The sequence below is a fragment of the Puntigrus tetrazona genome, chromosome 7 (genome assembly GCF_018831695.1).
Source record: "Puntigrus tetrazona isolate hp1 chromosome 7, ASM1883169v1, whole genome shotgun sequence".
NCBI classification, from domain to species: domain Eukaryota; kingdom Metazoa; phylum Chordata; class Actinopteri; order Cypriniformes; family Cyprinidae; genus Puntigrus; species Puntigrus tetrazona.
In genome coordinates, this window is record NC_056705.1 from 32,968,394 (window position 1) to 32,993,776 (window position 25,383).

The 25,383-nt window shown below is 37.0% G+C and overlaps 1 protein-coding gene across 1 annotated transcript in view; it reads left to right on the top strand.

Moving 5' to 3' along the window:
* The first annotated feature begins 5,049 nt into the window (after window positions 1–5,049).
* The window catches only part of LOC122347986 (collagen alpha-1(XXV) chain-like), a 165,041-nt gene continuing 144,707 nt past the window's right edge, over window positions 5,050–25,383 (top strand). The window contains exons 1-2 of the mRNA XM_043243221.1: window positions 5,050–5,634; window positions 5,783–5,855. Coding sequence (XP_043099156.1) covers window positions 5,338–5,634; window positions 5,783–5,855 — 370 coding nt within the window. The 5' untranslated portion in view covers window positions 5,050–5,337. The remainder of the gene's footprint in view (window positions 5,635–5,782; window positions 5,856–25,383) is intronic.

The following is a 25,383-nucleotide window of genomic DNA, read 5'->3' on the forward strand; positions in this document are numbered from 1 at the left end:
ATTGCTACACCTAAACCTAAGCTTACCCATGAGCAATGGCTAAAATCAGAGGAAATGCCAGATGAATAACATTGATGTACAAGCACCAAACAATGTTTGAAAGCCTAAACTTCACAAAAACTATTAACTGGTTCTTCAAATCTGATTGGTTAATCACAATGTTGTTCCAGGGTCAACAAAAATGTTGATCCAGAAACACGTCAAACTCAGGTTTTGCAGCTGCTTGTATCACACTTGAACCAGTAAAGGGATATTTCATCCAAAATGTTTTGTTAATGAACTTTCGGGTAAAACAGCCATAAAGATTTGACTTAAGAATACATTGTGCTATGTAGGATGTAGCTATGTATGTCATGACATATAAAGTTTAAAATATGCTTTGCTTCAGAAGGCCTTTATTAACCCCTGCCATGTGGAGTATGATTATGAAGGATAGATGTATTTTTTGAGCTTTAAACTCATAGTAGTCATTCACTGCCATTATAAAGACTGGAAGAGCCAGGATGTTTATTGATTATTTTCATCTGAATGAAGAAAATCATATACACAGATAATGGGTAAATCATAGTATAATGACTAATATTGTGAATGTGCGAACTATCTTTAATAAGTACAGAATACATAGTTTTTTGTTTTTTTATTTGTTTGTTTTTTTACAGAAATTTGCTGTGAAATATTTCTGTGCTAAAAAGTACTATGCTCATTTCTCTGCAACATTTCATTCTGTAATATTACTGGAAAATGAAAGATTAAAATGTATCTATTGACATTTTCTCTGTTTTACGAATTTACTAAATGTTTATACATCATTTCTTATTGTAGTTATTATCTGTATTTTAAGATAATTCTAGGTAGACGTAAAATAACTTCTAAATACTTCTTATTTTGCAGAGATTGGTTGAAGTTATGAGATTTTGTAAAAAGGATTAATCCTTTAATTTTTCAAACCTTTTTTATCAACAGTAAAATACTGTAATTTAATTAATTTTGACCATGAAGTCTATTTTGTAGTTTACACATTTTGATTGTAATTTTATAAAATGGTTATTTTCTGCAATTTAACAAAATATCTCTGAAAGCTCTGCTGCCAGTCTTTTAGCAGTTTTTTTACAGGTTTTTTTTTCTCCAACAAGGAGAATGGACTAAAAGTATTTCCAAGACATTAAATATGCCATGGAAATACTATGATTTTTATCTCAATAATCTGCAATTTTAATAACCATGTGTAGACTTTTTGTACCTACTGCAGAATGTGACATTATGTAAGAAATAGAGGAAGCTAAGAAAAAGAGGTTGTTTATAAGGGTCAGATGCAGAAGTAATGGGCTTTCAACTGTTTCTTAAACGTAATCAGGGATTTGACTTATCAGTACAAGGTTAGGAAGATCATTCCAACAGCAAGGAACCGTAAACAAGAATGTTCTGTCAAGTCATTTTGTACCTTTCTTTCATAGCATCACAAGGGGGCACTCATCCGCCAATCACAGGCCTGGTGAGGAGGTAGGGTTATAAGAGGCTGTTGCAGGTAGAAGTGTGAGGAGCCTGTGGCTGTTCTGTTTGGAAACATCAATGTCTTTGATGCAAGAAGCAACTGTAGATGGGATAAAAAATCTTGTTGCTGCATTCTAGATCATTTGTTGAATTTTATCTGTACATGCTGTAAGTCTAGCCAGAAGAGCAAGAAGGACCAGATAATCCTGATGTTGTGTAATGTAAACCTGCTCATCATCAGCTCATCATAAAAAGATCATTGTAGATCATTATGACCTGGATTGTGTTATTGAATTGACTGTTTTTTCATTCATGCTCAAAGTTAAGGTGCATATGCAGGAGAAGAGGGGTCTCAGTTTCTAGTTGCCTAACCAAACCACTTCAATCTAGCTTTGGTGGTATAGTGATGCTGACTGTCAACTTTCTTTGCCAACTCAGGCTTTGATTCTGAGTTTGTGGAGTGTGCACATTAAATTGTGACATCGGTGGTGAACAGCTAATCACATGTCTTGCCACACACAGTGTGATCCACTTCTCCTGAGAGAGCCAGCAAGAATCAAATCTCTAGTGTTTCAGTTAAGTAAAGTAAATTTGAAATTCCATGAAAAAGGACAGGGAGAAAGCGGACAGCCCTCGTCTATTTCCCTGTAATGGTCGAAAAGGGCAGAAATTTTACTATTTGTTAAGATCTCAGCTCAAGGTTTAGAAAACAGGATTCAGACCCATTTCATAAGCTTATCCCCAAACCCCATTATTTCCATAGTTTTGAACAGGAACTATCACTCAATCCTGTCAAACACTCTTTCAGCATCTAATGATAGTAGTACATTATCACAAGTAATAGATTTCTCATATAACATATTTAATACACTGAATATTATGCAAACCTTGCCTCCCCCAAACAAGGCCATCCATGTGAACAAGCTTGGGAAAATGTATTTCTAATTTCTTTGCTAGCATCCTGCAAAGACTCTTTAAGTAATTATTTAGGAGAGAAATTGGTCTATATAAATCAGTTGGCATCTTTCCAGGTCTAAACAGCAGAGTGATCACCATAGTTTTCAGAGAGGGAGGCAGCGTATTATTCAGGGATCCCTGGTACATATGCGAAAGGAGATTTATCAAATGTTATCTCAACCTCCTTTATTTAAATGGAATGTATGGCTCTGTCAGTTTGTAACTGCTTAATATGCCAAGCTAGTATCTTTACCCATCCTCTCCCCACCTTCATATTAAGTCTATTTTAGTCTCATTAAACGTTTCTTTGCACATTTTAATAAAAGCTGTGATACAGAGTCATGCCTTATTTCTTAGTTTAAGTCTAGTTCATAGCCCTAGTTTGTTTCATTTGTATTCTGACCTCTTGCCCGTGTATCTCAGATGAACCCCTTTTCTGCTGTTTTGGAAGCTGTTTATACCTGTATGACTCATTGCTTGTGTTTAAGGATTATTCCTCTTGTTTTTCTTCCTGGATGTAGTGCTGCTATGGTTTCCAAGATGAGGGCACTTGCCACAGTTTCTCCAGAGACAGCAGCACAGGCTGCAGAACCTCTTCGAGTGGGGATGCTCACTTCAGATCACTGTATGGTACTCTCAGTCAGTCACGTTGGGGCACGTATGGTACCTCTGTGGAACTGCTGCGAATGTCCAAAGGTGTCAGTGGCATCCACTCATCAGTCCTGCCCTGTCACGGCTATAGAGGCTGTTTGTGAATCCTCATCCTGCACTGTCACGCCTGTGGAAGCTGTCTGTGAACTCCTGTCCTGCCCTGTGACAGCTATGAAGACTGTCTGCCAAGCCTCAGCTTGTTGAGTCACAACTAACGAGGCTGCCTCTGAACTCTCAGCCTTGTCTGTCCATTCAATTTCAAGGCATATGACTGTCAATGAACTTTCTGTCTACCCAGTTCCAACCAGGGAATCAGTGTAGAGCAGGCTGGTTACGCTGTTTCCAATCCCCAAGAATAAACCTGTAATCTGCCCCATTCGTCCATTTGTGAAACTGCAAATGCACTAATTGTGAACCCTATCACTGCCATAGAGACCATTCATAACCCGTCTTCTTGTTTTGTTTCCTTGTGTGTGTTTACTGAACCCTCTGTTTTACCAGTCGTAATCAATAACCCTGTGATCAGTCACCCTGTCCAGTTTCTGTCCGGAAACCTGTCAATGATCCCATGTTTCTGGACCTTGAGACCTTGAATACTGTATCTGTGTTGTATGTCTCTCCTCTGTCAATATCGTCTTTCAGTCCTTGCCGGTCCCAGGCTCCTGCTCTATCTGCTCCACCCTGCTGAGCTCCTGAGCTGTTTACCTTGTCCTAGCCTCTGGTTCTGTCCTGGCTTCCTGCTCTGCCTCTGCCTCAGTCTCTAGTCTCTCCACTTCCAAACGGACCTGGCCCTCCTTTTCTCCCCCTGTTGCAACTCCACCACCCTCCTGGATTGTACGGAGTGTCTGAAAGCCGCTCCCTGGGACTCTGTCACAAATCCGGGTTATGAACTCCCGTTCACATACCACCAGAGGTCACCCGCTCACCACATCGACAATAGATCGGTTACACCTGCATTCATATCCACACTTTCACCTGATTAAACAGCTGCTTCCAATCAACACTAATGCTATATAAACCTTCCCCCTATTTAAAGCAGAGTATTGTCCTGCATTTATCGCTTTGGCTGTATTTCTTAGTTTAAGGCCGCTTGCCTGTGTATCTTGGATTAACACCTTGCCTGCTGTTTTGGACTCTGTTTATACCTGTATGACCCATTGCTCGTGTTTAAGGATTATTCCTCTTGTTTTACTCACTGGATTATGTTCACTAATTGAAGACCCACGCTTGCCCTTTGATTTACTCTTGTGACTTGCCCTCTATATATCTGTTTAATGGTGTTTGACTATGATTCACAATAAAAGCCTGTGCATGGATCCATACGCCATCATATCTCGTCAGCTCTGTTACAATAATATAACGTTGCCAAAATATGTTAATTATTGGGAATGTCATATTATGTCTTGGTCACAAGATCGTTTTATCGAGTTTATGTCCTGTGGCAGCTCATTTCTACTCTCAACACACAGAGTTTGTAAAGAAGACAGTCTGTGTATAATACTGTGTATAACATTTTTATTTCTTTTTATTTTAAAATGAGGGTGACGTAAGTGTTATAAACATGCACATTTGATTACTGCAATAATATTATATTATGCAGTAATTTACAGCGTTCATGTTTTCAATCAATCAGTGCTACAGTAGACCTTGTTCTTCACATTTATAATAATAATAATAATTATTATTATTCATATTATTGTTTACATTAATTAGTTAATGTAGTAGTAGTTATGTAGGTTCATAACTGCTTTCACATGTACTAGGCAAATGTGGCGATGTAGTTTATCACAACACACGTAACTAAAACAACAACAGCACCTCATATATTTACTCACAATGCCCTAGTTCTCGTGCATAATTATGAACGCCGTCGTTCAATGGAAAATCCCACTGAAACATTTTCTATGCTCCTACAACCTCTCACGAGATTCAAAGGGTTGTGTGGAATGCGCAAAGCATTTGCCGCTCGTCTGCCGTTTAACAATTCTTACCACAAATCGATCACGGATTCGTCGTAAGACTTAGGCTGGGCTAAACGCGTGCATGGGGTTCTTTCCAGTAGTGCAACAAGTTCGCAGAGGGTTAGTACAAGCCGTGAAAGCAGTCTCCGCTCGCGCTGTCTTTCAGTATATGAGCGCGCACCGCCCCGAGACAAATTCAAATAATACACAGAGTCGGTCATTCTCCTCCCGACAGTGCTGCTGATTGCACACAGTAGTATACGGTCGAGGGTGAGACATGAAGGATTTAGGAGCAAATAAGGATTCCCGAAACGCGGCGAAAATGGAGAACGAAACCGACCGTGGCAAGAGACGGCACTGTCTTGGAGCTACAGTGGATGTGATGCCGTTTGTGTTTTCTCTTGTGTCCTTCGCCTTTTGCTGTTTGCTGAGTGTTCAAAGCAGTGATATGAAGGACAGAATCGTGGATCTGGAGATTGGAAGTGGCGCGGGGGTCTTAAACCCGTTTCGTGGGATCTCTATGGATCAGTTTAATTCAATCATCCAGGAGCGAGTGGACGAGCTGCTGTCACAGGTGAGCAGCCCATTCCGTCCACAGCCTTCACTAGAGATATCGAAGTTGTCATCTTTTCTTACTGACATTGGCCAGTACACCTTCATGTCACCTCCGTTCATTTTGGGCTAAGCGTTTACTTGTTTCTTTTATCTATTGATTCTGACAGCGTTCTTATGAACACTTGGTTAGAATAAGGACTGCCCGTCAAGTCTCAGCACCTGAATGCAACTGCCCACCAGGTACTGCCTTTTATATATATATATACATATAGGCTAAATATATATTGTTGGTTTTCACTGGTGGACTCGCACTGTTAACTATTTATTTGATGTATTTCTTATACTAGTATTTCATTAAGTAGGGTTCCTGTTTTCTTAGTACTCAATAAGACTATTTGTTTAATTTATTTTTGTAGTACACATACTACAATTATTTCTATTTTTAATCGCATTAGTAATATTTCCAATGAATGATCCATTCTAATTGTTATATATGACAGGTAAAAAATAAATGTTATGAATAAATGAATACTAGTGTATTTTAACCAGTAATACAATCTAACAAAAAAGAGCTACTAGAACTGGAATACACTATACTATAAACTATATAATATAAACTATACTATGCTATAAATCATTGTTTCTTAGTCCTTCGATATCACTTCCAAGTGTGCTTTAGACATGGACCTATAAAACACTAAGAAAACAGAGGTTTAAATGAGGTGTTTTAATTAGTGAGACATCTAAAACATTTTGGTTAAGAAACACTGCCACTGAAAATCATCTACTGAATACTTACTGGTAAAAAAAAAAAATGATTTCCTAGATGTGAGTAATACTAAGTTTAATAAAAAAGAACAAGCAAACAACAAATTACTTAACATATACCAGTTAATTTGAGGAGTAAATGCTGGCCATATTATTGATGGTATGCAATGTCCACTAGAATGCAAAAGACAGGATTGAAATCAGTCTGGTTGATAGTTTAGAATAGAAGAGATGTCATACTGAATTTGGCAGTACTGTTATTTTAAAATTCATATTCTGGAGTGTATGATTTTGGGGCACTCAGTTGACAAAGCTGCTGTATTACATGATCTAGTGTCCTATTATTATTTTCCTTAATAGTGTTTTTTGCAACACTAATTTTTGTCTAATGGCAAAGAAAATGTGTATTTTAGTCTACTTTTACATTTTGCTGCATTACAAATTATTGTTAATACCTACCTATACAACAACTAAATAGTAATATATTCTCTAACTACAGTATTTAGCTCTCAGTTAATTTGTTGTCTTTTTAGTTTTTTTCCTTTTCTTTTTAGTGCAAACAGGTTAGAAAACGAATGATATGCCTTTGGTCTTTGGGCTGAAACACTGAAATTGCTTAATTCAACCAGTAGATGGAAACAAAAAAAATGTGTAGTTGAGGTTCAGTAATACAAAGTTAGGCTGAACTAACACTGAGGGTGTTAAGAGTCAGTGTAGCAGAGCAAATAAAGTGTTCTTATAGGACATGAATAGAATGCAGTTCTATTGAAGCAGACAGTGCAATTTCCCATGAAAAGTATTTGCGAAAAAGGGAAATTATTATAGACCATAGGGTGAATGGGGTCAGCGCCCTGGAGGCCTCTGACTGCCAGGGGCTCCGAGCTATGGTTTGAGACCTGGAAGCAAGCTATGTTAGATTGATGGATGAACAGACTTTTGAATGTGCAGATGATCCCGGGGCCATCTTTAGGGTAGTGCAACTGATGTGATCATGACTACAGTATTTTTCATTACTCTACAACAAAAGGGACCTTGTAAGACCATACAAGGCTAATCCTAAAAAAAGCTACCAGGCCTTGTGCCTATGATATTTTCAGTTTTTTTTTTTCTTACAAGCCTTCCGTGCAGACCACTCAAATGTATTTTTAAGTTGCCTGACAAATACATATATTCTTCCTTTAATTGTCCAAAGCAGCAAAAAAAAGATCCAACAACATGCAAGTACACTTTCAAAAATAAATAATAATAATAATAATAATAATAAAAATAAAAAGATTTATGTCATAGTTATGCTTATATTTTTCCCTTTCAAAAGGAACATCATTGTTCCTTATTTACTCCTAAAGGGTAGGGCTGGGCGATATAGACCAAAAATCATATCTCAGTAGTTTTAAGCTATATGCCAATATATGATAGAGGATATAATATGTCAAAACCACTCATCTGTAATAAAGAACTGGATTGCACATAGTAAAAGTGAAGCCATCGTATTGGTATTTCGTAGTATTCCCATGAATTCTATTCAATCAAAATGTATTAAAATCACATGATTTTAATAAGAAAGCATCACCTAACGAGTCAGCATTTTTTATACCTGAAGTGTCTCTTACAACACATTCTTACAACAAAAATCTCTTGTGTATGTAAATAGTTATTTGTTTAATTTGTTTAATGTCGGGAATTTTCTGAATCCTTTTCATTACATTAGTGAACATCAAATGAACATAATGAACATTTGACGGATTGGGATTCCAACATATATTAGAAATGACAAGTGTTCCTTTTGAAATCTGAATAAAGATAAATGCTTTGCATATGAACATACCTTAATTACTAATACAATACATATGTTCTTGTTTATTAGTTCCTGCAATTATGTACAAAAGTAAATATATCATAAAGAATGGATCATTTACCTGTTTCAGCAAGTATGCAGCTAACACGCGTACCTAAACAATTTCAATATATACAGTTCCTTGGAAATGTATTTAATACCTCTTCATTTTTTTTACACAATTTGTTATGTTGCTGCCTTATGTTAAACTGCTTTAAATTACACCCCCTCCATATCAGTCTACATCCCATACACCATAACTATAGAGCAGGAGCATTCATATTGCTTGTAGATGTTAGTACACTTAGGGTGAAGTGTACCTGTTGCAAATTGAATGGGTATGATTTGGAAAGGCACATGTCTTAATAAAAGGTCTAACTAAGGCCGGTAATGCATATCAGAGCAAAATCATTTCAAAAGGAACAGCCTGAAGTGCTGAGAAACAGGTTTGCGCCAAGCCACACATCTGTGGAAGAGTTGTGAAAAAAGTTTCACTGAAGGGTGACAGAAGCATGTAGTCTCTGTTATCCTTAATGGAAGAAGTTTGAAACAACCAAGACCCTTCCTAGATCGAGCCTGCTGGCCAAACTGAGCGACTGATGGAAAAGGGCTTTGGTTTCTGTGGTGACCAAGAACCTGATGGTCACTTTATTTGGTCAATCTGGGCTTTATGGCGGTGTGACAAGACTCAATTCTCTCCTCGGTGAAGATACATGAAAACACACTAAGGACTTAAAGGACCTTCAGACCCTAAGAAAAAAGATTCTCTGGTCTGATAATGCTCAATTATAAGCATCATGTTTGAAGTAAACCTGCTCTACTCAATACCTGCAGAGTACCAGCCCAAAAGTAAAGTGTGCTGGTAGCAGCCTCATGCTGTGGGGCTGTTTTTCAGCATCATGGAATGAGGAATTTGTCAGAGCAGAAGGAACACTGAGTGCAGCAAAATATAAAGATAGCCTTAAACAAAACCTAGTCCAGAGCATTCAGACACTCAGAACGGGCAGAAGGTTCATCTTCCAACAGAACATTGACTCTAGGCACACAGCAAGAGTGACAACTCTGTGAATGTATTTGAGTGGACCAGCCACAGCCTGGGATTGAACCCATTCAAATATTTCTAGAGAAACCTGAAAATGTGCATCTGCCCCCATCAAACCTGAAAGAGCTTGAGAGATGAAATGAGGAGGAGAAGACTGAAAGATAATTGCCAAATTGCTGATGAGCAAAGCATCTTTCATCAAACAAAAAAGACTGTAAAGATGCTTCAGATAAATAAATAAATTTAAATATTTAGTTAAGGGTATGAATACTTATGCAATGTACCTATTTCAGTTTTTTCTTTTTAATAAATGTATTTTTTATAAAAATCCTGTTTTTGCTCTGACAGTATGTTGTATGGAGTGTGGGGGGTAAAGTAATTTATAGCAGTTGAACATAAGGCAGCAACATAACAAAATGTGAAAAAATATGAAGGGCTATGAATTCTTTCACAAGGCACTGTATTGATCATAAACATTACAAGTAACATCTTAAGTAACAATTTGCTTACACATATTCTACAGAGAACATAAATGTGATGTAATGGTCATAAAACCTAGAGAGTTGGAGTATGAAGACTAAAGGATCTGCCCTGGATAAACAAATGACCCGAGTTGAATATATGTCTCAGGGCAGGCAATGTTACAACTGAAGGCTATGAAAACAGGCTGAGCTATGACCTACATTATAACCAACAAAAGGTTAAAATATAAAAATTACATTCTAAAACAACAGTTTCTTTTTTAAAGCAGAACTTAAACATTTAAATAAATAAATCACATTATCGTATATCAATATAAATGCTTTTTAATTAAAATATATCAATATATATCTTTAAAAAACCCATATACTAGCCAGCCCTGAAAGGTGGGCTGTGTAATTATTACATGCTACATAAAGCCATGCAGATTCCCAGTTAGACTGTAAAGCCAATTGTCTGAATTTGACAGGCACTACAGCTTGTGTTTGTAAATAATTTGTGTGCAATGATGGGGGTTGGGGACATGAACCCCACCCCCACTACTTTGTACTTTGCTTTCTGGAGTCGTGGCCTGATAGATACACTTCATTTGTGCACTTACACATTAAGCTAAAAATACTTGAACATTTTAGCCATGTTTATTTACTGTAATAATGCATTAAATTATAACACCTTTTCCACATGCCGAAAAAAATGTAAGAGAACACTTGACAGAGATTGTTTTTCTTCATAATAATTTTTAGTAAAGAAAACAAGAAATTATAAAGAATCTGTAGATGACATGCCTTGAAGCAAATAAATGAACAAAAACAGCGCAATTTTAGTAAGAGACTGAGTAAGAGAGCAAGCGGAAGAATGTCAGCTATAATGAAGGGGAACTCAGGACTATCAGGAAAACATTCTGATGCTCTGTTGTCTAGCTCTTGGCCTCTTTCCATGGATAACTGGAATTGGAAATGGGATTGAGGCAGGAGACATTGCTTTAAGATGCATATGGTGGTAACTTCAGCCACAACAGATGTGGCCCATCCCCAGTTCAGTGATAGAATTATTTGAATGCCACAGTCCAAGTGAAATGTTCCTGGCTTAACAGTTGAAATATACATTTTTCATAATGTTATTCGTTACAGACTGATTTCACAGAGAAGTACTCTGAAAAATTGTTAGTATTTCTTGGAGGTTTAGATTTTCAGAATAAAGTTATCATGTGATTGTGGACAAAATATGGTTAAATTAAGGTTAAATCAGTGATGGTATACATTGACAGTGGCATAAATGCTTCTGCTTTGCACAAGAGTATATTTATGAACACGCACTCATATTAACAGACACATATAGACAGCTGTACTGTCTGCTACAATTGTGGTTGCCTGTGTGTGAGAGACCCTTGTGGATATGAATCCGCTGTGTTATGCATCACAAAGACCCCTCTGTCTTCCAGCAGACATACTTCCCTACTTTCTCTACCCTGACTAATGTCTCTTCAAACAGGGATTCCCCTGACCTGGTCATTCACACAACAGGTCATCTGTCCTTGTTTAGGGGCTGGTGGGTACTGGGTGCTAAGTTTTGACAAAGAAGAGTCGGTAGCATTAAAGTCATATCTGTGGATTCTAGACAATGAGCCAGTTATGATCTAACTAATGATTCACATATATGACTTATTTGGCAATTGGTTTGAATGAACTGATTCAAGTCTGTGAACTGTGCTCTGTCGCTGCACCACAGAACATCATAACATGGATGCAATCTGAAAGATCTATAGATTGACTTATCTTAGTAAGCTGGGACATTTCTTTGTTTTCTTGCAGGCCACAGAAAGTAGTGTTCTAGTATAAAGGGTAAACGCTGATGTCACTTTCCCACTAAAACATGCTCCCTTCAGTCGGTCTGAGTCACAAAACCTCCAGCAGCTTGTTTGTCTCTAATAGGAGAACTATTAGGGAAACTAATATTTAATTTCACTTGCCGATGTCTCAGTTGTAGAGTGTCTCTACTTGCTGCCATGTTTCAGTGGTCATGCACACACAGGTAGAATAACAGAAGTGATAATCATATGTAATCATAAGTTTCATACAGCATGAGACCCAGTTAAAGGGCAAGCTAAAATTACAGTAGGTTACAGACAAGATGGGTATACTGAGGATATACACAAATATTTCATAAATACTTTATTTGACTACTTTCTTTGATACTTTTCAAATATTTTAATTGGTTACAATCATTTAAAAAACATGTACTGAAAATGGGGCGCAAGAAAAACTTTCCGTTGCCTGAGGGCGATGATATGTTATAGAGGGTTCAAGTATGTTGGGTTAACATTGAAATTTTAATGAAATCTGACAGCACACATGGCTGGAGAAACTAATCTTGAGCTAAAATGTATGTGTTGTCAATGACCACAAGAAGTTTTTCTCTGGAAAATGCTTGTGGGTGTTACTCAATCAGTGGGTTGTTTTCGGCTGATTTACATGATTCGCAGTTTGGTGAGCAGTGGGGAGCTCATGGGCTGGGGAGCAGTGTAAAACCCAAACACATAAAATGGCCTTTGCCACAACAGATGAGATGTACCTTTGAGACTTGTTACCACCACAGAGATGCCAGCTACTCGCACCAGCATTAGTGGTTTGTCTTTCAGACTCAAAGCCAGCTTTAAATGCCTTCTGGAGAACAAGGAATGCCAGGAAAATAGCATATACTGGAACGACTCTTGACAGCCCAAGGCTGACTGAGCATGAACACTGATGTTGTTAGAATCAAAGGAAGCTGGAGCCTTTCATTCAAACAGAATATCAGCTGATTTATCAAATGTCACATGAAATGTCCAATGAGGATGTTAACCTGGGAGTATAATAAAGGAACAGTGGGAAGGAGAGACAGGGAGACAAGCAAAAAACAAGTGTAAATAAAATATACACAATAATACTCAAAGATTATAACAGGAAATTCATTTGTTCTTTATCATGTGTTAGCATCTCTGTTCTTTGTGTACTTAACTTTGTGTACAACACTACAGTTGTGTTTAACACTGCACTGAGCTTTAGAGAGTGGTATACACAATCGCTCAATCCATTACTTTACCAGTCCTTTACTTATATGTTCTGCTGAAAAGGAACCTTAGGTATGTACTCATATGGTTAGGGTTCCATGTGTTTACCCAGACAGCCCCTGCATCTCAAGAAGAAGGGGGTTGGGAGACAGATAAGTATTTGCCTGCACATTAGCGACAGCACATTGGGGAATTAGGGAACATGGTAGTAAGGTCTGCCACACGAGCACTTCCCAGCTGCTAGTGTTTAGAGTATGCCATTGAAGCCGATACCATATGTGCAGAAAATAGTCAAAGAGGAAACTGTAAGGCCACCATGCTCCAGCTTCTGTCTATACAGGAGCTGGAGCATGATTGCTTTTTGCAGAGTCTAGGTTTTGGCTGCAACAGATCTTTTATGATATCCCTTCTGAAAGAATCCTGAAACAATTTGCTGTGGTTGGGATATTTTTCATAGTCTTTTATAAAAAAACAATTTCATTACCCCCTATAAGATCAAAATAGGGCTCAGTGCAAACCATAATCCATGCACCTTTTAAGTCAGCTATGGCATGCGAAAAGGGCAGTCCTGGCAGAGCCATGCAGCATTACTTAGAGCCCTGATACCATCTAATTTTTAATTGAAATGGTAACCCTGCTTAATCTCTTGGGATTGATAGATTTTGATCCTATCAAGCAGCATGGATGTCTTTCCCATAGACATTTAAACAAACCACCATTATTGTAATCAGTGTTCACATTCGCTGGGATTTTGACTCAAGATTGACTCATTCATTAAACATTCATTAAATTAATTCTCTTTTAGTGCTTACTATAGTGTTTCAATATAACACTTATACATTAATAAAGAAATATTTTTTAGGTTAAAAAATAAAATATAGTTTTAGGTTAAGTTGGAGTAAATACATTTTACAAATCACACGTACGAATGCATTTCGTTGTTAATAATGAATGTTAATAAAGATAATGGCAAAACATACAGAGAGATCTAGACATCAGCACTCATCATTCAACCCTCAACAATAGAGACAATCATCAAACTAATTCAGATAAACAGATCAACTGCAATGTATACTGGGAGTCATGAAAATGTTTTCAGCACAAAATTTTATTTTGTTGATTGTCACCATTGTGGATTTTCATATGCATATTCTTTGTCAGTGAGTTGTTATTTAGTATTTTCTGTTACTACTGTTACTAGAAGTGTGATAATTGTACTACTGATTTAATTCTGTTTTTGTTGCATTATATTACCTGCTCAGCATCCCAATCAAACAAACTGAAGCAGTAATAAAACACACTCTCTTAAACTGCTGACTTGCTCCTAAACAGTCTTGGGAAGTATGAGAAAATTCATAAAACAAAAATATATGAACCTAAATTTAATTGGATCAATGCAATTAGAATTATGATCAGGGGCACATTCTATTATAGTCTCTTTTTATATAGACAATCAAACTGTTAGTGAGGATCAGGTCACTTAGTCATTGTACTCAGCTAGTTTTCACTGATGGCAGTCTGTCTTGGAGGACACTTCAAATCCATTCATCAATCATCACAGTTGAAAGGCAGAAGCGTTACTGGGAGATACCATAGATGTCAACAAGCATCAAACCTGAATACAGAAGGACATGCTGGGAAATTATAACCTCTGTTTATGGCCTACATCCACCAGTAGTTGATATGAACTTTGACCACAGAGAACTGGCACTGGATGAGCAAAAGAGAACAGCTGAATAGCAGAAATAGAGGTGTCCTCATGCTTCTGCTTTAGAAGTGTAGCTAAAGATATCTATACACATACTGACAAATTTTATTTATTTTTTTACACTAAAAAGTTAATTTGATTTTGATTAATTGTATTTTTAGTCTTTCTAAACACACTGGAGTAAATGTTTCTATAATTCTATAGCCAGTTAACTTTGATAGTTCTAATATCTTATTGAATATCTTCACTTTTGCAGCCCACAGTATATAATCAGGAGTTACTAAAATCATTTCTGTAAGGCACTTTACCATATTCACTTGTATGTACCAGCAATAAATTGCAGCACTAACAGCTGTAAACCAGTTTAATAATAAGCTTCTATTTGATGACAAGTGGAATGAGTAGAACAAGTTTTCTTTGTTAAAGTTAACAGTACTTCATCATTGAATACATCAGTTTAATCAGCACAGTTTAATCAGTTTTAATGGTCTTGTCACCATATTGCTTAGCCTAACAAAAAGCTAATTCAAAACAAAGATCACAGCAGAACAGTCATGCATCTCTGTGCAACACAATTAATCATTTGAGTTCATTTATTAATTAACTCATTCATAATAGTGCTTGCTTCATTCTTGAGGGAATTAGCCATCTGATCAAGTCGTTTGAATAACTCACACATTAAGACACTTGCTGCCACCTAAATGTAAATAAATGCTATTGACTTTCATTTAATTCATAGTATCTTAGTATATTAACTGGACTGAACTAATTTTAGTAATAACCCTTTCTGTAAAGCCTGTATTAGTAATGTATTATAAGGGTATTCTTAAGACATTTTAATGAATGCAAAACACAGGCAGGGTTGACAGTAGCAAACAGATATGAGACAGAAAAAGGACAAGAGTAGAGTGATCACCAAACAACATCCGAATAAGCTAAACAAGAGGAGTAAACCAAAAACACAAGCAATAATCTGAGTCCAAACTACTAGAAGAAAAGTAAAAGTTTTTTTATAATGATAGTCTGATTGGAAGCAGCTGTGTAATCTGGTGAGCATGTGAAGAGGTGTGTGTGTGTGTGTTGTTAGTGCAATAGGTGATGGGAATTGAAGTCCAGAGTGAACTACAACAGTGGTGTGGTGTGGAGTCAATGTGGAGAGGGAGTGACATCCGGTGGTGAGTGCATGGAAGTTTGAGGACCAGATTCATGACAATTATAAATAACTTTATAATATGTTGTAACAGCTCATGAATATTCATAAGAACAGTTTTAATGCATTATAATATTTATTTATTTGTTGTTATAACTTATGATATAAAGTATGATAATTTATAACACACATTGAACACGATTGATCTACTTAAGTTACAATGGGTTATATTTCTCATATTTCTCAAGTCTCATATCTTGCCATTTTACTTATGCTACTTTACTGAAAGTGAACAAATGCAACCTATAAGTAATAATAATAACAGTTTTTTTTTTACTTAAACAGTCATAAAAGCAGATATCAGATTACATAAATATTAATGTGTAATATGAAACATTTGCTTTGAACATCTATTTAAGATAAGTAAACAGTCCAAGGTTAATAATAAATCAGGAAATACACAGGAAAGTGCCAGTCATGAGAAATCAAGTCTTCGCAAAAAGTTTGTGTTTGGGTCTGGCTTTTATGTGTGTCTAATCAGTAAATGGGCTTGGTAATGAGGTGCAGTTTTGTAATCAGTTCCAGTTATGAGGACTAGTTTAGTACACTGGTGAGGGTTGCCTCTGCAAGGAGGCATGTGACAGCGAGTCTGGGGGCTGGCCGCTCTGGGTGCATTGCATAAGAGTCCTCAGTGAGGCCCTGGTCCAGGATACAAATTCAAATTCAAAATCCCATACCTCCTTAATGCTTTGGAGCCAGTCTGTTAGAGCAGGCAATTTGGTGGGTTCTCCTGACTATGGGAATAATTGGGGCTGATATCCTAGGATGCACTTTAAAGGGGTCTGACCCGTAGTAGGCTTTATTAGGGAGTTCTGTGCATATTTAGCCCAGAAGAGGTATCTACTCCATTTGATGGGTTGTTGCTGGCAGTAGGAGCGGGGGAACCTGATGACTTCTTGGTTTAGTTGTTCTGTTTGACCATTTGCTTGGCAAAGATAGCCGGAGGATAGGCGGACATCGATGTTAAGTTGACTGAAGAATGCTGTCCACACGAGAGGTGAATCAAGGACCTCAATCAGAGACAATGTCCTCTGCTAGGCTGTAGAAATGGAACACCTGGTTACAGTGTATCTCTGCTGTCTCAAGGGTAGTAGGCAGCTTTCGTAGAGGCATGAGGTGGCAGGCTTTGGAGAAACGGTCAATGATGGTGAAGATGGTGCGAGTTTCCCATAATTTGGCAAGTCAGTGATGAAGTCAATGGCTATGTTAGACCAGGATTGCAGTGGAATATGCAGTGGGTGGGGAAGGTCTGCAGGAAGTTGTGGGGACTTGGAGGATTGGCAGACATCACAGTTTTGGATGAATTTGTTAACAACACATAACTGGTTAGGCCATTAATATTGTACTACTGGTGGTATGTGACATGGTGCTGAGAGAGGATGGCACTAACCCCTGTGTTTGAGGCGTCTACCTCGACTATAAAGGTTTCTCAGGGTCAGGATGTCTGAGAATGGGGACAGAAGTGAATCTTACTTTTAAATCCTTGAAAGCCTGCCACCCTCAGGGAGCCACATCAGACAGTGAGAGAGTCGCTTGCTCATGGTAGTGAGCGGGGCTGCAATGAGGCTGTAATTCCAGCTGAAACGTCTGTAGAAATTTGCAAATACAAAAAAACACTACAAGTTCTATGAGGATTTGTGGTTGAGGCCATTTTAGTACTGCTGTGACTTTCTGATCATCCATAGCGACTCCCTCTTGGCTAATTATGTATCCTAGGAATAAAGTATTGGTCTGGTGGAACTCACATTTTTCTGTTTTTTGCGTACAGCTGGTGTTGAATGAGGCAAGACAGCATGGCTCTGACATAATGAATATATTCTTCTAGGATGTTAGAGTAGATCAGGATGTCATCAATATAGATAATGACCCATCTATCGAGCATGTCACAGAACACATTGTTGATGAAGAATTGGAAGACCAAGGAACTGTATGCAAGGCCGAACGGCATAACCAAGTTTGTAGCCAGGGGAGAACAAGGATGAGTTGATATAGTGCCTTCACTGTCAAGAAGGGGTTAGTCTGATCTTATACAGTTTAATAAAAGCAGTAGACAAAGTTACCAGCCACTCCTGAGTCTAGTAATGCTATGGTGGGAATGGTTTTACCTGCTAAATTTAACTGTACAGATAATTGAATGCCAGAGGAACTGGCTGAAAAGATTGTGTTGAACTCACCGGGCAAGATTCAGCAGGGTAAACCAGACAGGAAGCCTTTATGTGGAAGGCTTGGCCGCAATACAGGAAGAGATGATTCTGGTATTCCTGTTCTTCGGAGGTAAGTGGTACCCAGTTGCATGGGTTTAGTGGCAGAGGCACTCTCCAATGTCGGGGAGACCAGAGTTTGGCTGACGCATGATATGCGGATGAGATTATCGACCTGAATAGTGTGTTCTATGAACTCTTTCTGATTTCTCCCCTCATCTCGGCAGGCCAGTTCGGATTTAAGTTCAGTGGATAGCCCCTGCGGAAAAGCAGCTTGAGAGTATCCTGGACCTAAGTGGTTTGGGTGGCGAGAGTTCAAAAGGAAAGAATGTAGTCTAACTGAGTTAGTACTGGCCGCAGATAAAGTCTTAATTGTTGGTGATTTTAATATCCATGTTGATAATGAAAAAGATGCATTAGGATTAGCTTTCTTGGACATTGTGAACTCCATTGGGGTTTGACAACATGTGTCAGGACAAACTCATTGTCGAAATCATACTCTAAATCTAACTCTGTCACATGGAATAGAGATGACCTACTTCTATCATCTGATCGTGGTTGTATCTCGTTATTAGTGCTATTAGATCTTAGCGCAGCATTCGATACTATCAATCACAACATTCTTTTGAAGAAACTAGAAAACTATTTTGGTATTAATGGAAGCACCTTAGCATGGTTCAAATCATATCTATCTGACAGCTATCAGTTTGTAGCAGTAAATGAGTAGGTTTAATATTGTTCACAAGTGAAATATGGAGTACCTCAAGGCTCAGTCCTAAGGCTGTTGCTTTTCACACTATATATGTTACCTCTGGGAGATATTATCAGGAGACATGGTGTTAGCTTTCACTGCTATGCTGATGATACTCAGCTGTATATTTTATCATAGCCCGGTGATACACACCAAATTGAGAACCTAACAGAATGCATAGTCAATATAAAAAAACGGATGATGAGTACTTTCTTAATGCTAAATTCAGTGCTAATAATTGGACCAAAAAACACACATGTGATAATCTAGAACACAGTCTAACACTTGATGGCTGCTCTGTTAATTCTTAAGTCATCAGTTAGGAATCTAGGTGTTCTGCTTGACAATGATATTTCCTTTGAAAACCATGTTTCTAGCATCTGTAAAACCATTTTTTTTCATCTTAAAAATATATCCAAATTATGAATTCATGCATTTATGACTTCAAGGTTAGATTATTGTAATGCTTTATTGGGTGGTTGTTCTGCACGCTTATTAAACAAACTTCAGCTAGTCCAAAAAACAGCAGCTAGAGTACTTACTAGAACTAGGAAGTATGACCATATTAGCAAATTAAAATATATCAAACATCAGAAAGATTTTTAAATCTTGTCACTTACACACGTACACTGTGTTCTCAATACTCTGGCTGTTTGATAATACCTAGAATATCAAAATCGACTGCGGGTGGCAGATCCTTTCCTATCTAGCGCCCAAACTCTGGAAAAATCTCCCTAACACTGTTTGGGAAGCAGACACACTCTGTCAGTTAAAGACACACCTTTTTTACCTATCTTACACATAATACACTAATACACTTTTATTATTCAAATCCGTTAAAGGATTGCTAGGCTACATTAATTAGATCAGCTGAAACCGGGAACACTCATAAAACACAATGTACTCGTTACATTGTAAAAAGAATGGCATCTACGCTAATATTAGTGATGTTTCTTTCTTATTCTGTTTCTCAGTTTGTATCCAGATTAAATGGTGGATCAGCACCCAGAGATTATGTTCATCAGAGACCAGAACACCTAGATGCGCTCCTGGACAGATCACCAGATCCTGATACAAACACACACACACACACAGCATACATGCACGCATGCATGCATGCACGCACGCACGCACGCACGCACGCACACACGCAAACAAACAAACAAACAAACAAACAATAAGTAATTTACACTATCTGGAAGTTAAGTGCTGTTAACTGGTCCCAACTGAGCCTGGTTTCTCCCAAGGTTTTTTTTCAGGTTTTTTTCAGTCTTCTGTGAGGAAGCACCAGACTGAGAGGGATCCATTTGCAGCGTTTTATTGGGATGGTCATACAGGGTGGTCAATCAACGGTGAGCAGGGCAAATAGAGACAGTTCAAGTTTAAGGTTGAGGTACACAGGCAGAGGTAGGGACAGGCAGCAAAACAATCAGAAAATTAGTAAACAGTTTAAGGCCAATAATAAATCAGGAAATACACAGGGTAAACGCTCAGAAATGACATGGCAAATCAAGTCAGAAAGTCAATATCATGGCCAACCTCCACCAGCATTACCAAGCTTGGAAGAGGCAAGATAATAAAAAAATATTAGTTAGTCTGAAATAAGAAAGTCATGTACATTTTTGGGTGAACTATTCCTTTAAGAATGTATTATATGTATTATAAATACAGGCTTCATATAAAGTGTTACCAAAATGGGTTATGAAACAAAGGTTGGTGACAAAGTTTAGAAAAAACTGCCCTTTATATATGGCCTTTGTATATGTTGTTGTTGTTTTTCTTTAGCTAGTAGAAGTTATGAATGATTGGTAACTTGAAAAATTATTAGCCAATCCTGTTGCAGACTGGCAGGTCAAGGCAGACCTTGGGGTCTGACAAAGGTCTGACAAATACTCATAATTTATGATTTTTTGGAAATAATTTATAGAGCAAACATATGACAGAAAACTGGGTGTACAGTCGGTTTTGGGCGAAGCTAGGGTTCAATATGACGTCGGTCAACCCTTTGCAGCTATAACAACTTCAATTCTTCTAGGAAGGCTGTCCACAAGGTGTGTTTATAGGAATTTTTTACCATTCTTCCAGATGCGCTTTTGTGAGGTCACACGCTCTCAGTCTCCACTCTAATTTATCCCAAAGGTTTTCTGTCAGGTTGAGGTCAGGAATCTGTGTAGGCCAGTCAAGTTCATCCACATCCGACTCTGTCATCCATGTCTTTATGGACCTTGCTTTGTGCACTGGTGCACCGTCATGTTGGGAGCATGGAATTATCCAAAATGTCTTGGTATGCTGAAGTTTCTTTCACTGGAACTAGGGGCCAAGCCCAGCTCCTGAAAAACAACCCTGTACCATAAACTTCCCTCTACCAAACTTTGCACTTGGCACAATGCAGTCAGACAAGTACTGTTTGTACCTGCCAATCGCCAAACCCAGACTAGTCCAACCCAGATTGCTAGATGGAGAACTGCGATTCGTCACTCCAAAGAACGCCGTCTCCACTGCTCTAGAGTCCAGTGGCGGTGTGCTTTACACCACTGTATGCAACGCTTTGCATTGCACTTGGTGATGTATGGCTTTGATGCAGCTGCTCAGCCATGGAAACCCATTCCATGAAGCTCTCTGTGCATTGTTCTTGAGCTAATCTGGAGGCCACATGAAGTTTAGAAGTCTGTAGCCATTGACTCTGCAGAAAGTTGGCAACCTTTTTTTCACACTATGCGGCTCAGCATTTGCTCCGTCAGTTTACACAGCCTACCACTTTGTGGCTGAGTTGCTGTCGTTCCCAAAAGCTTCCATGTTCTTATAATAGAGTTGACAGTTGACTATGGAATATTTAGGAGTGAGGAAATTTCACAACAGGATTTGTTGCACAGGTGGCATCCTATCACAGTTCAATGCTGGAATTTACTGAGCTCCTGAGAACGACCCATTCTTTCACAAATGTTTATAAAACAGTCTGCATGCCTAGGTGCTTGATTTTATACACCTGTGACCATGGAAGTGATTTGAACCCTCTTTAATTTGTGTGCAATTTAATTTCAGATACCTAGATTTCACAACAGAAAAAGAGACACACGTTTTCTGTTTGTACATTCATTCTAATAATGCATATTCGAGAGATAATCATAAGATCAAATTTAGGATATTTTCTGTGCAACATTTTATAAATGAGGCCCCAGGATTTGAAACTCCTGATTTAAAGCTAAATGAGTTATAAGTATTAAGTAGACATAACGAGTAGTAGTTTAGAAATGCAACATAAAAGTTATTTCATATAAACGTTGGAACATAAACTATAGAACATAAAGAATTTGAGAAACATTTTTTCATTCATGCAATGGAAGTAATTGGTAACAAAAAACATCTGATACTAAAATTATTCAAAATACCTTCTTTTATATTCCACAATAAAAAGCACAGCTCCTCAAAAACAACAGCCATAACAAAAACCTTTTGCCTTGAAAACAGTTTGAAACTTAGATTAGACCTTATAACCTAGATTAGTCAACTGATACCATTACCAAAAATATGTGATTAATATAATCATGTTAAGTTTTTTTTTTAAATTAAGGTGATTCCATCTATCATGCACCAGTTGTTGAATTTGCCTCCTCCTTTCCAGTATTCTGAGTGATCCTTTGTAACTATGTGTGGATTGCCTTATACTGCTACCTCAGGCTTTTAAACTATAGATAGAATTGATCCAGTAAGCATTCAGCACATATATTAGAGTCTGTGCAGTGTTTTGTGGGCTGCTCTAGAGCTTTGCACCTGTTCCTGTCCTGGATCTACAGACAGTGTTGTGGAAAGCAATAGGATCCTGCTGCAGACTTACAGCGGCATACCTGACAGCAGTTTCTGAACAGTAGCGTCAGGCCAATAGTATAAGACCAAGGTGGATATGTGTCGGTACTGTCCTTAAATTGCTGTCACATAAAGCACTGTGTGACTACAGCCAGACATTTCTTATTAACTGAACACATACTTAGTAAAAAAAAAAAAATGTATTGCTATTTTTACAAAAAGTGAATGGTATGAAAGTATGATAAATGTGTATACTGTTTTTGGCAATGTGAAATTACTCAAGTTGCATTCTGCTATATTTATGACATGTTGTGATACAATATTTAATGAGCATTGTGTAAAAAGAAATGTGCATAGAAATGTGTGAAGTGTTAAGTAATAAATGTGATGGAACAGCACTGTAGTCTTTTTTTAATAATTTGATATAAAAATGACAGGAAAGTTTTTTAATCTTGTGCCCCAGTATAGAGAATATGTTTTTTAGCTATGGAAAATTACCGTTATTGTTCTTGTCCATTACGTTACTGTATTTTTCTGCAACCCAAGCAGACAGAATTTTACAGTTTTTTCTTTTTTTTTTTCTTTTACAGTGTAGGTATAACATAGAGAATAAAATACAGATTAGATTAATAAAAAAAATGTCCTTCAATGAAATTCCTTCAAGATTCATGAGGAAAGAAATATTTCCCAACAAGAAAGCCTGTACATATTCTGCATTGGTAGGGTACCTGAAAGATAAAATAATAACAAGTAAAAACAAAGATAAACAATATTTAATTAGTTTTTTATTGCTTAACCAGATATTAGTTAAGAAAGGGTGAACAAATTACAAGTAAGTTCACACATCTGAGCTACATGCATTTTATTCTTGGAAGAATTCTGATTTGTCTTCATTGGAGTCTGGTCTGAGGATTTCTAGGAAAGAAGAATGACAAAACCAGCATGCAGTAATTCAACTAATTGTTTCAAGAGTAAGCACCTACATCTCACAAAATTTGCTAAATTGTGTCCGCTTTATCTGTTATCCCTATCCACCTTATTATATGCACGGAAAGGAGGACAGTTAATTTTTATATGAAAGCTGCACATGTAAATAATGATGTATATACAAATGAAAACACATACTTGTAAGTTTTGATTCATGAAAGTGTTGTCCTCACTTCTACTGGCTTTACGATATGAAGGACACTCTCTTGTGTATGGGTTATGGTGATTTGCAATTTCTAGGTGGGATGTGAAAAATTCTTTCAGTTAACGTACTTCATTTCTGTGTACTGCAGCTGTTGATGATGTGCACAATATAATATAATAGACATCTTTTCAGTTTGCTTTTTGATATCAGCTGTTCAGAAAACGAGCAGCTGATAAATGTAACAAAAACATAAACATAAATAACATTTTAAAAGATTTGGATTTTACTTTATATTTACTTTAAGTTATTTATTCCTGTAAAAATACAATTAAAAAAATTATAAAATTACTATAAAAGCAAGCCTTTTAAATAAAAACATATATTGTTTTGATACATTTGTGATAGCATTTAATGTAAAAAAAATTTTTTATGGTTTTATGGATTTTGTATGGTTATCACAGTTACAGGTTTGCCATGTTGTTATTTTACATAATTTTACAGATTTTTCCAGTTATTTTTAACTGTTATTTTCTGTGTTTTTGAAATACATGGAGAAATTGAAAATGTACAAATTTCCCCAGTATTTCAAAAATACAGAAGTATTAAAAACTACGGACAAAAATTTGTAAAATTACTTTTTTTTACAGTATAAGTAATACCAAAAGTCCAGAGTTTTGTAACCCAAGGATGGATTGTAGTGTGGCAGAAGACTAGTGAACTCAAAGGTAGACACACATCTGCCATTAGAGCAAGTAACAGTGAAGTTAGATTAGCAATAACCATGCTGGTGATGTTAACGTGCTATAAGCTGATAGCAACCTTGGGAAATCAAAATAAAACTAGTGATAACTAAGATACATTAATTAATAAATAAATAAGATTTTATAATCATGAACACAAGCATGCTGTGTATGTACTGTATTATACAATGCAATACAAAAGAAAAAATATATATATGGAAAAATAAACTAAACATCCACATACAGGGCTCTAGAGTGTGACCAGTTTGATTGCATGTGTGACCTAATTTCTCAATGGTGCGACTCAAAAAATCTCTGACACAGAGACATCAAACTCCCAGGTTATGTCAAGCCCTGGTCTGGAGATGGCATTAAATAATTAGCCACATATTATCGAGTTTGAGTCAGTTTTAGACCCTTTTTAGGTGGGCTTGAAATTTTTCAGTGCAATCCATGTAAAAAGTTACCTTAGAGCCCTGACATATATTTAATCAGAATCAGAATCAGAATCAGAATCACTTTATTGCCAGGTATGTTTGCACATACGAGGAATTTGTTTTAGTGACAAAAACTCTAACTCTCTTTTACAAAAAAGTCAGTAATATTTCAAGATTTATCTAAACTTAGTGTTACATTGTAAACATTCATTACTTTTATACATCTTTCTATATATCTATCTATCTATCTATCTATCTATCTATCTATTAGGGGTGGCACGATTCATGTATTTCTGCTCTTCTATCTTACCTCTCTTATATTTGTGATGTAACGTATATGAATGCTAAACTATCATTGATTATGTCAATTATAGGCTTTGTACTTAAGTTGCGTTTTAGCAGTGACACAGGGGTGGGAGTGCTGATATTTGCTTCAATGCATTTTATTTTGATAAAGTAGCAACTGCGCTCTCAAGTTAGCAACCCCGGAACTTATGTGTGTCTATATATTCTTACCAGCAGAATCAATGTTAACACTTATCGTTTTAATAATAATGCATCACTTTGGTCTGATTAAGCATATCACAAAAATTAACTGAAACTCAGCATATA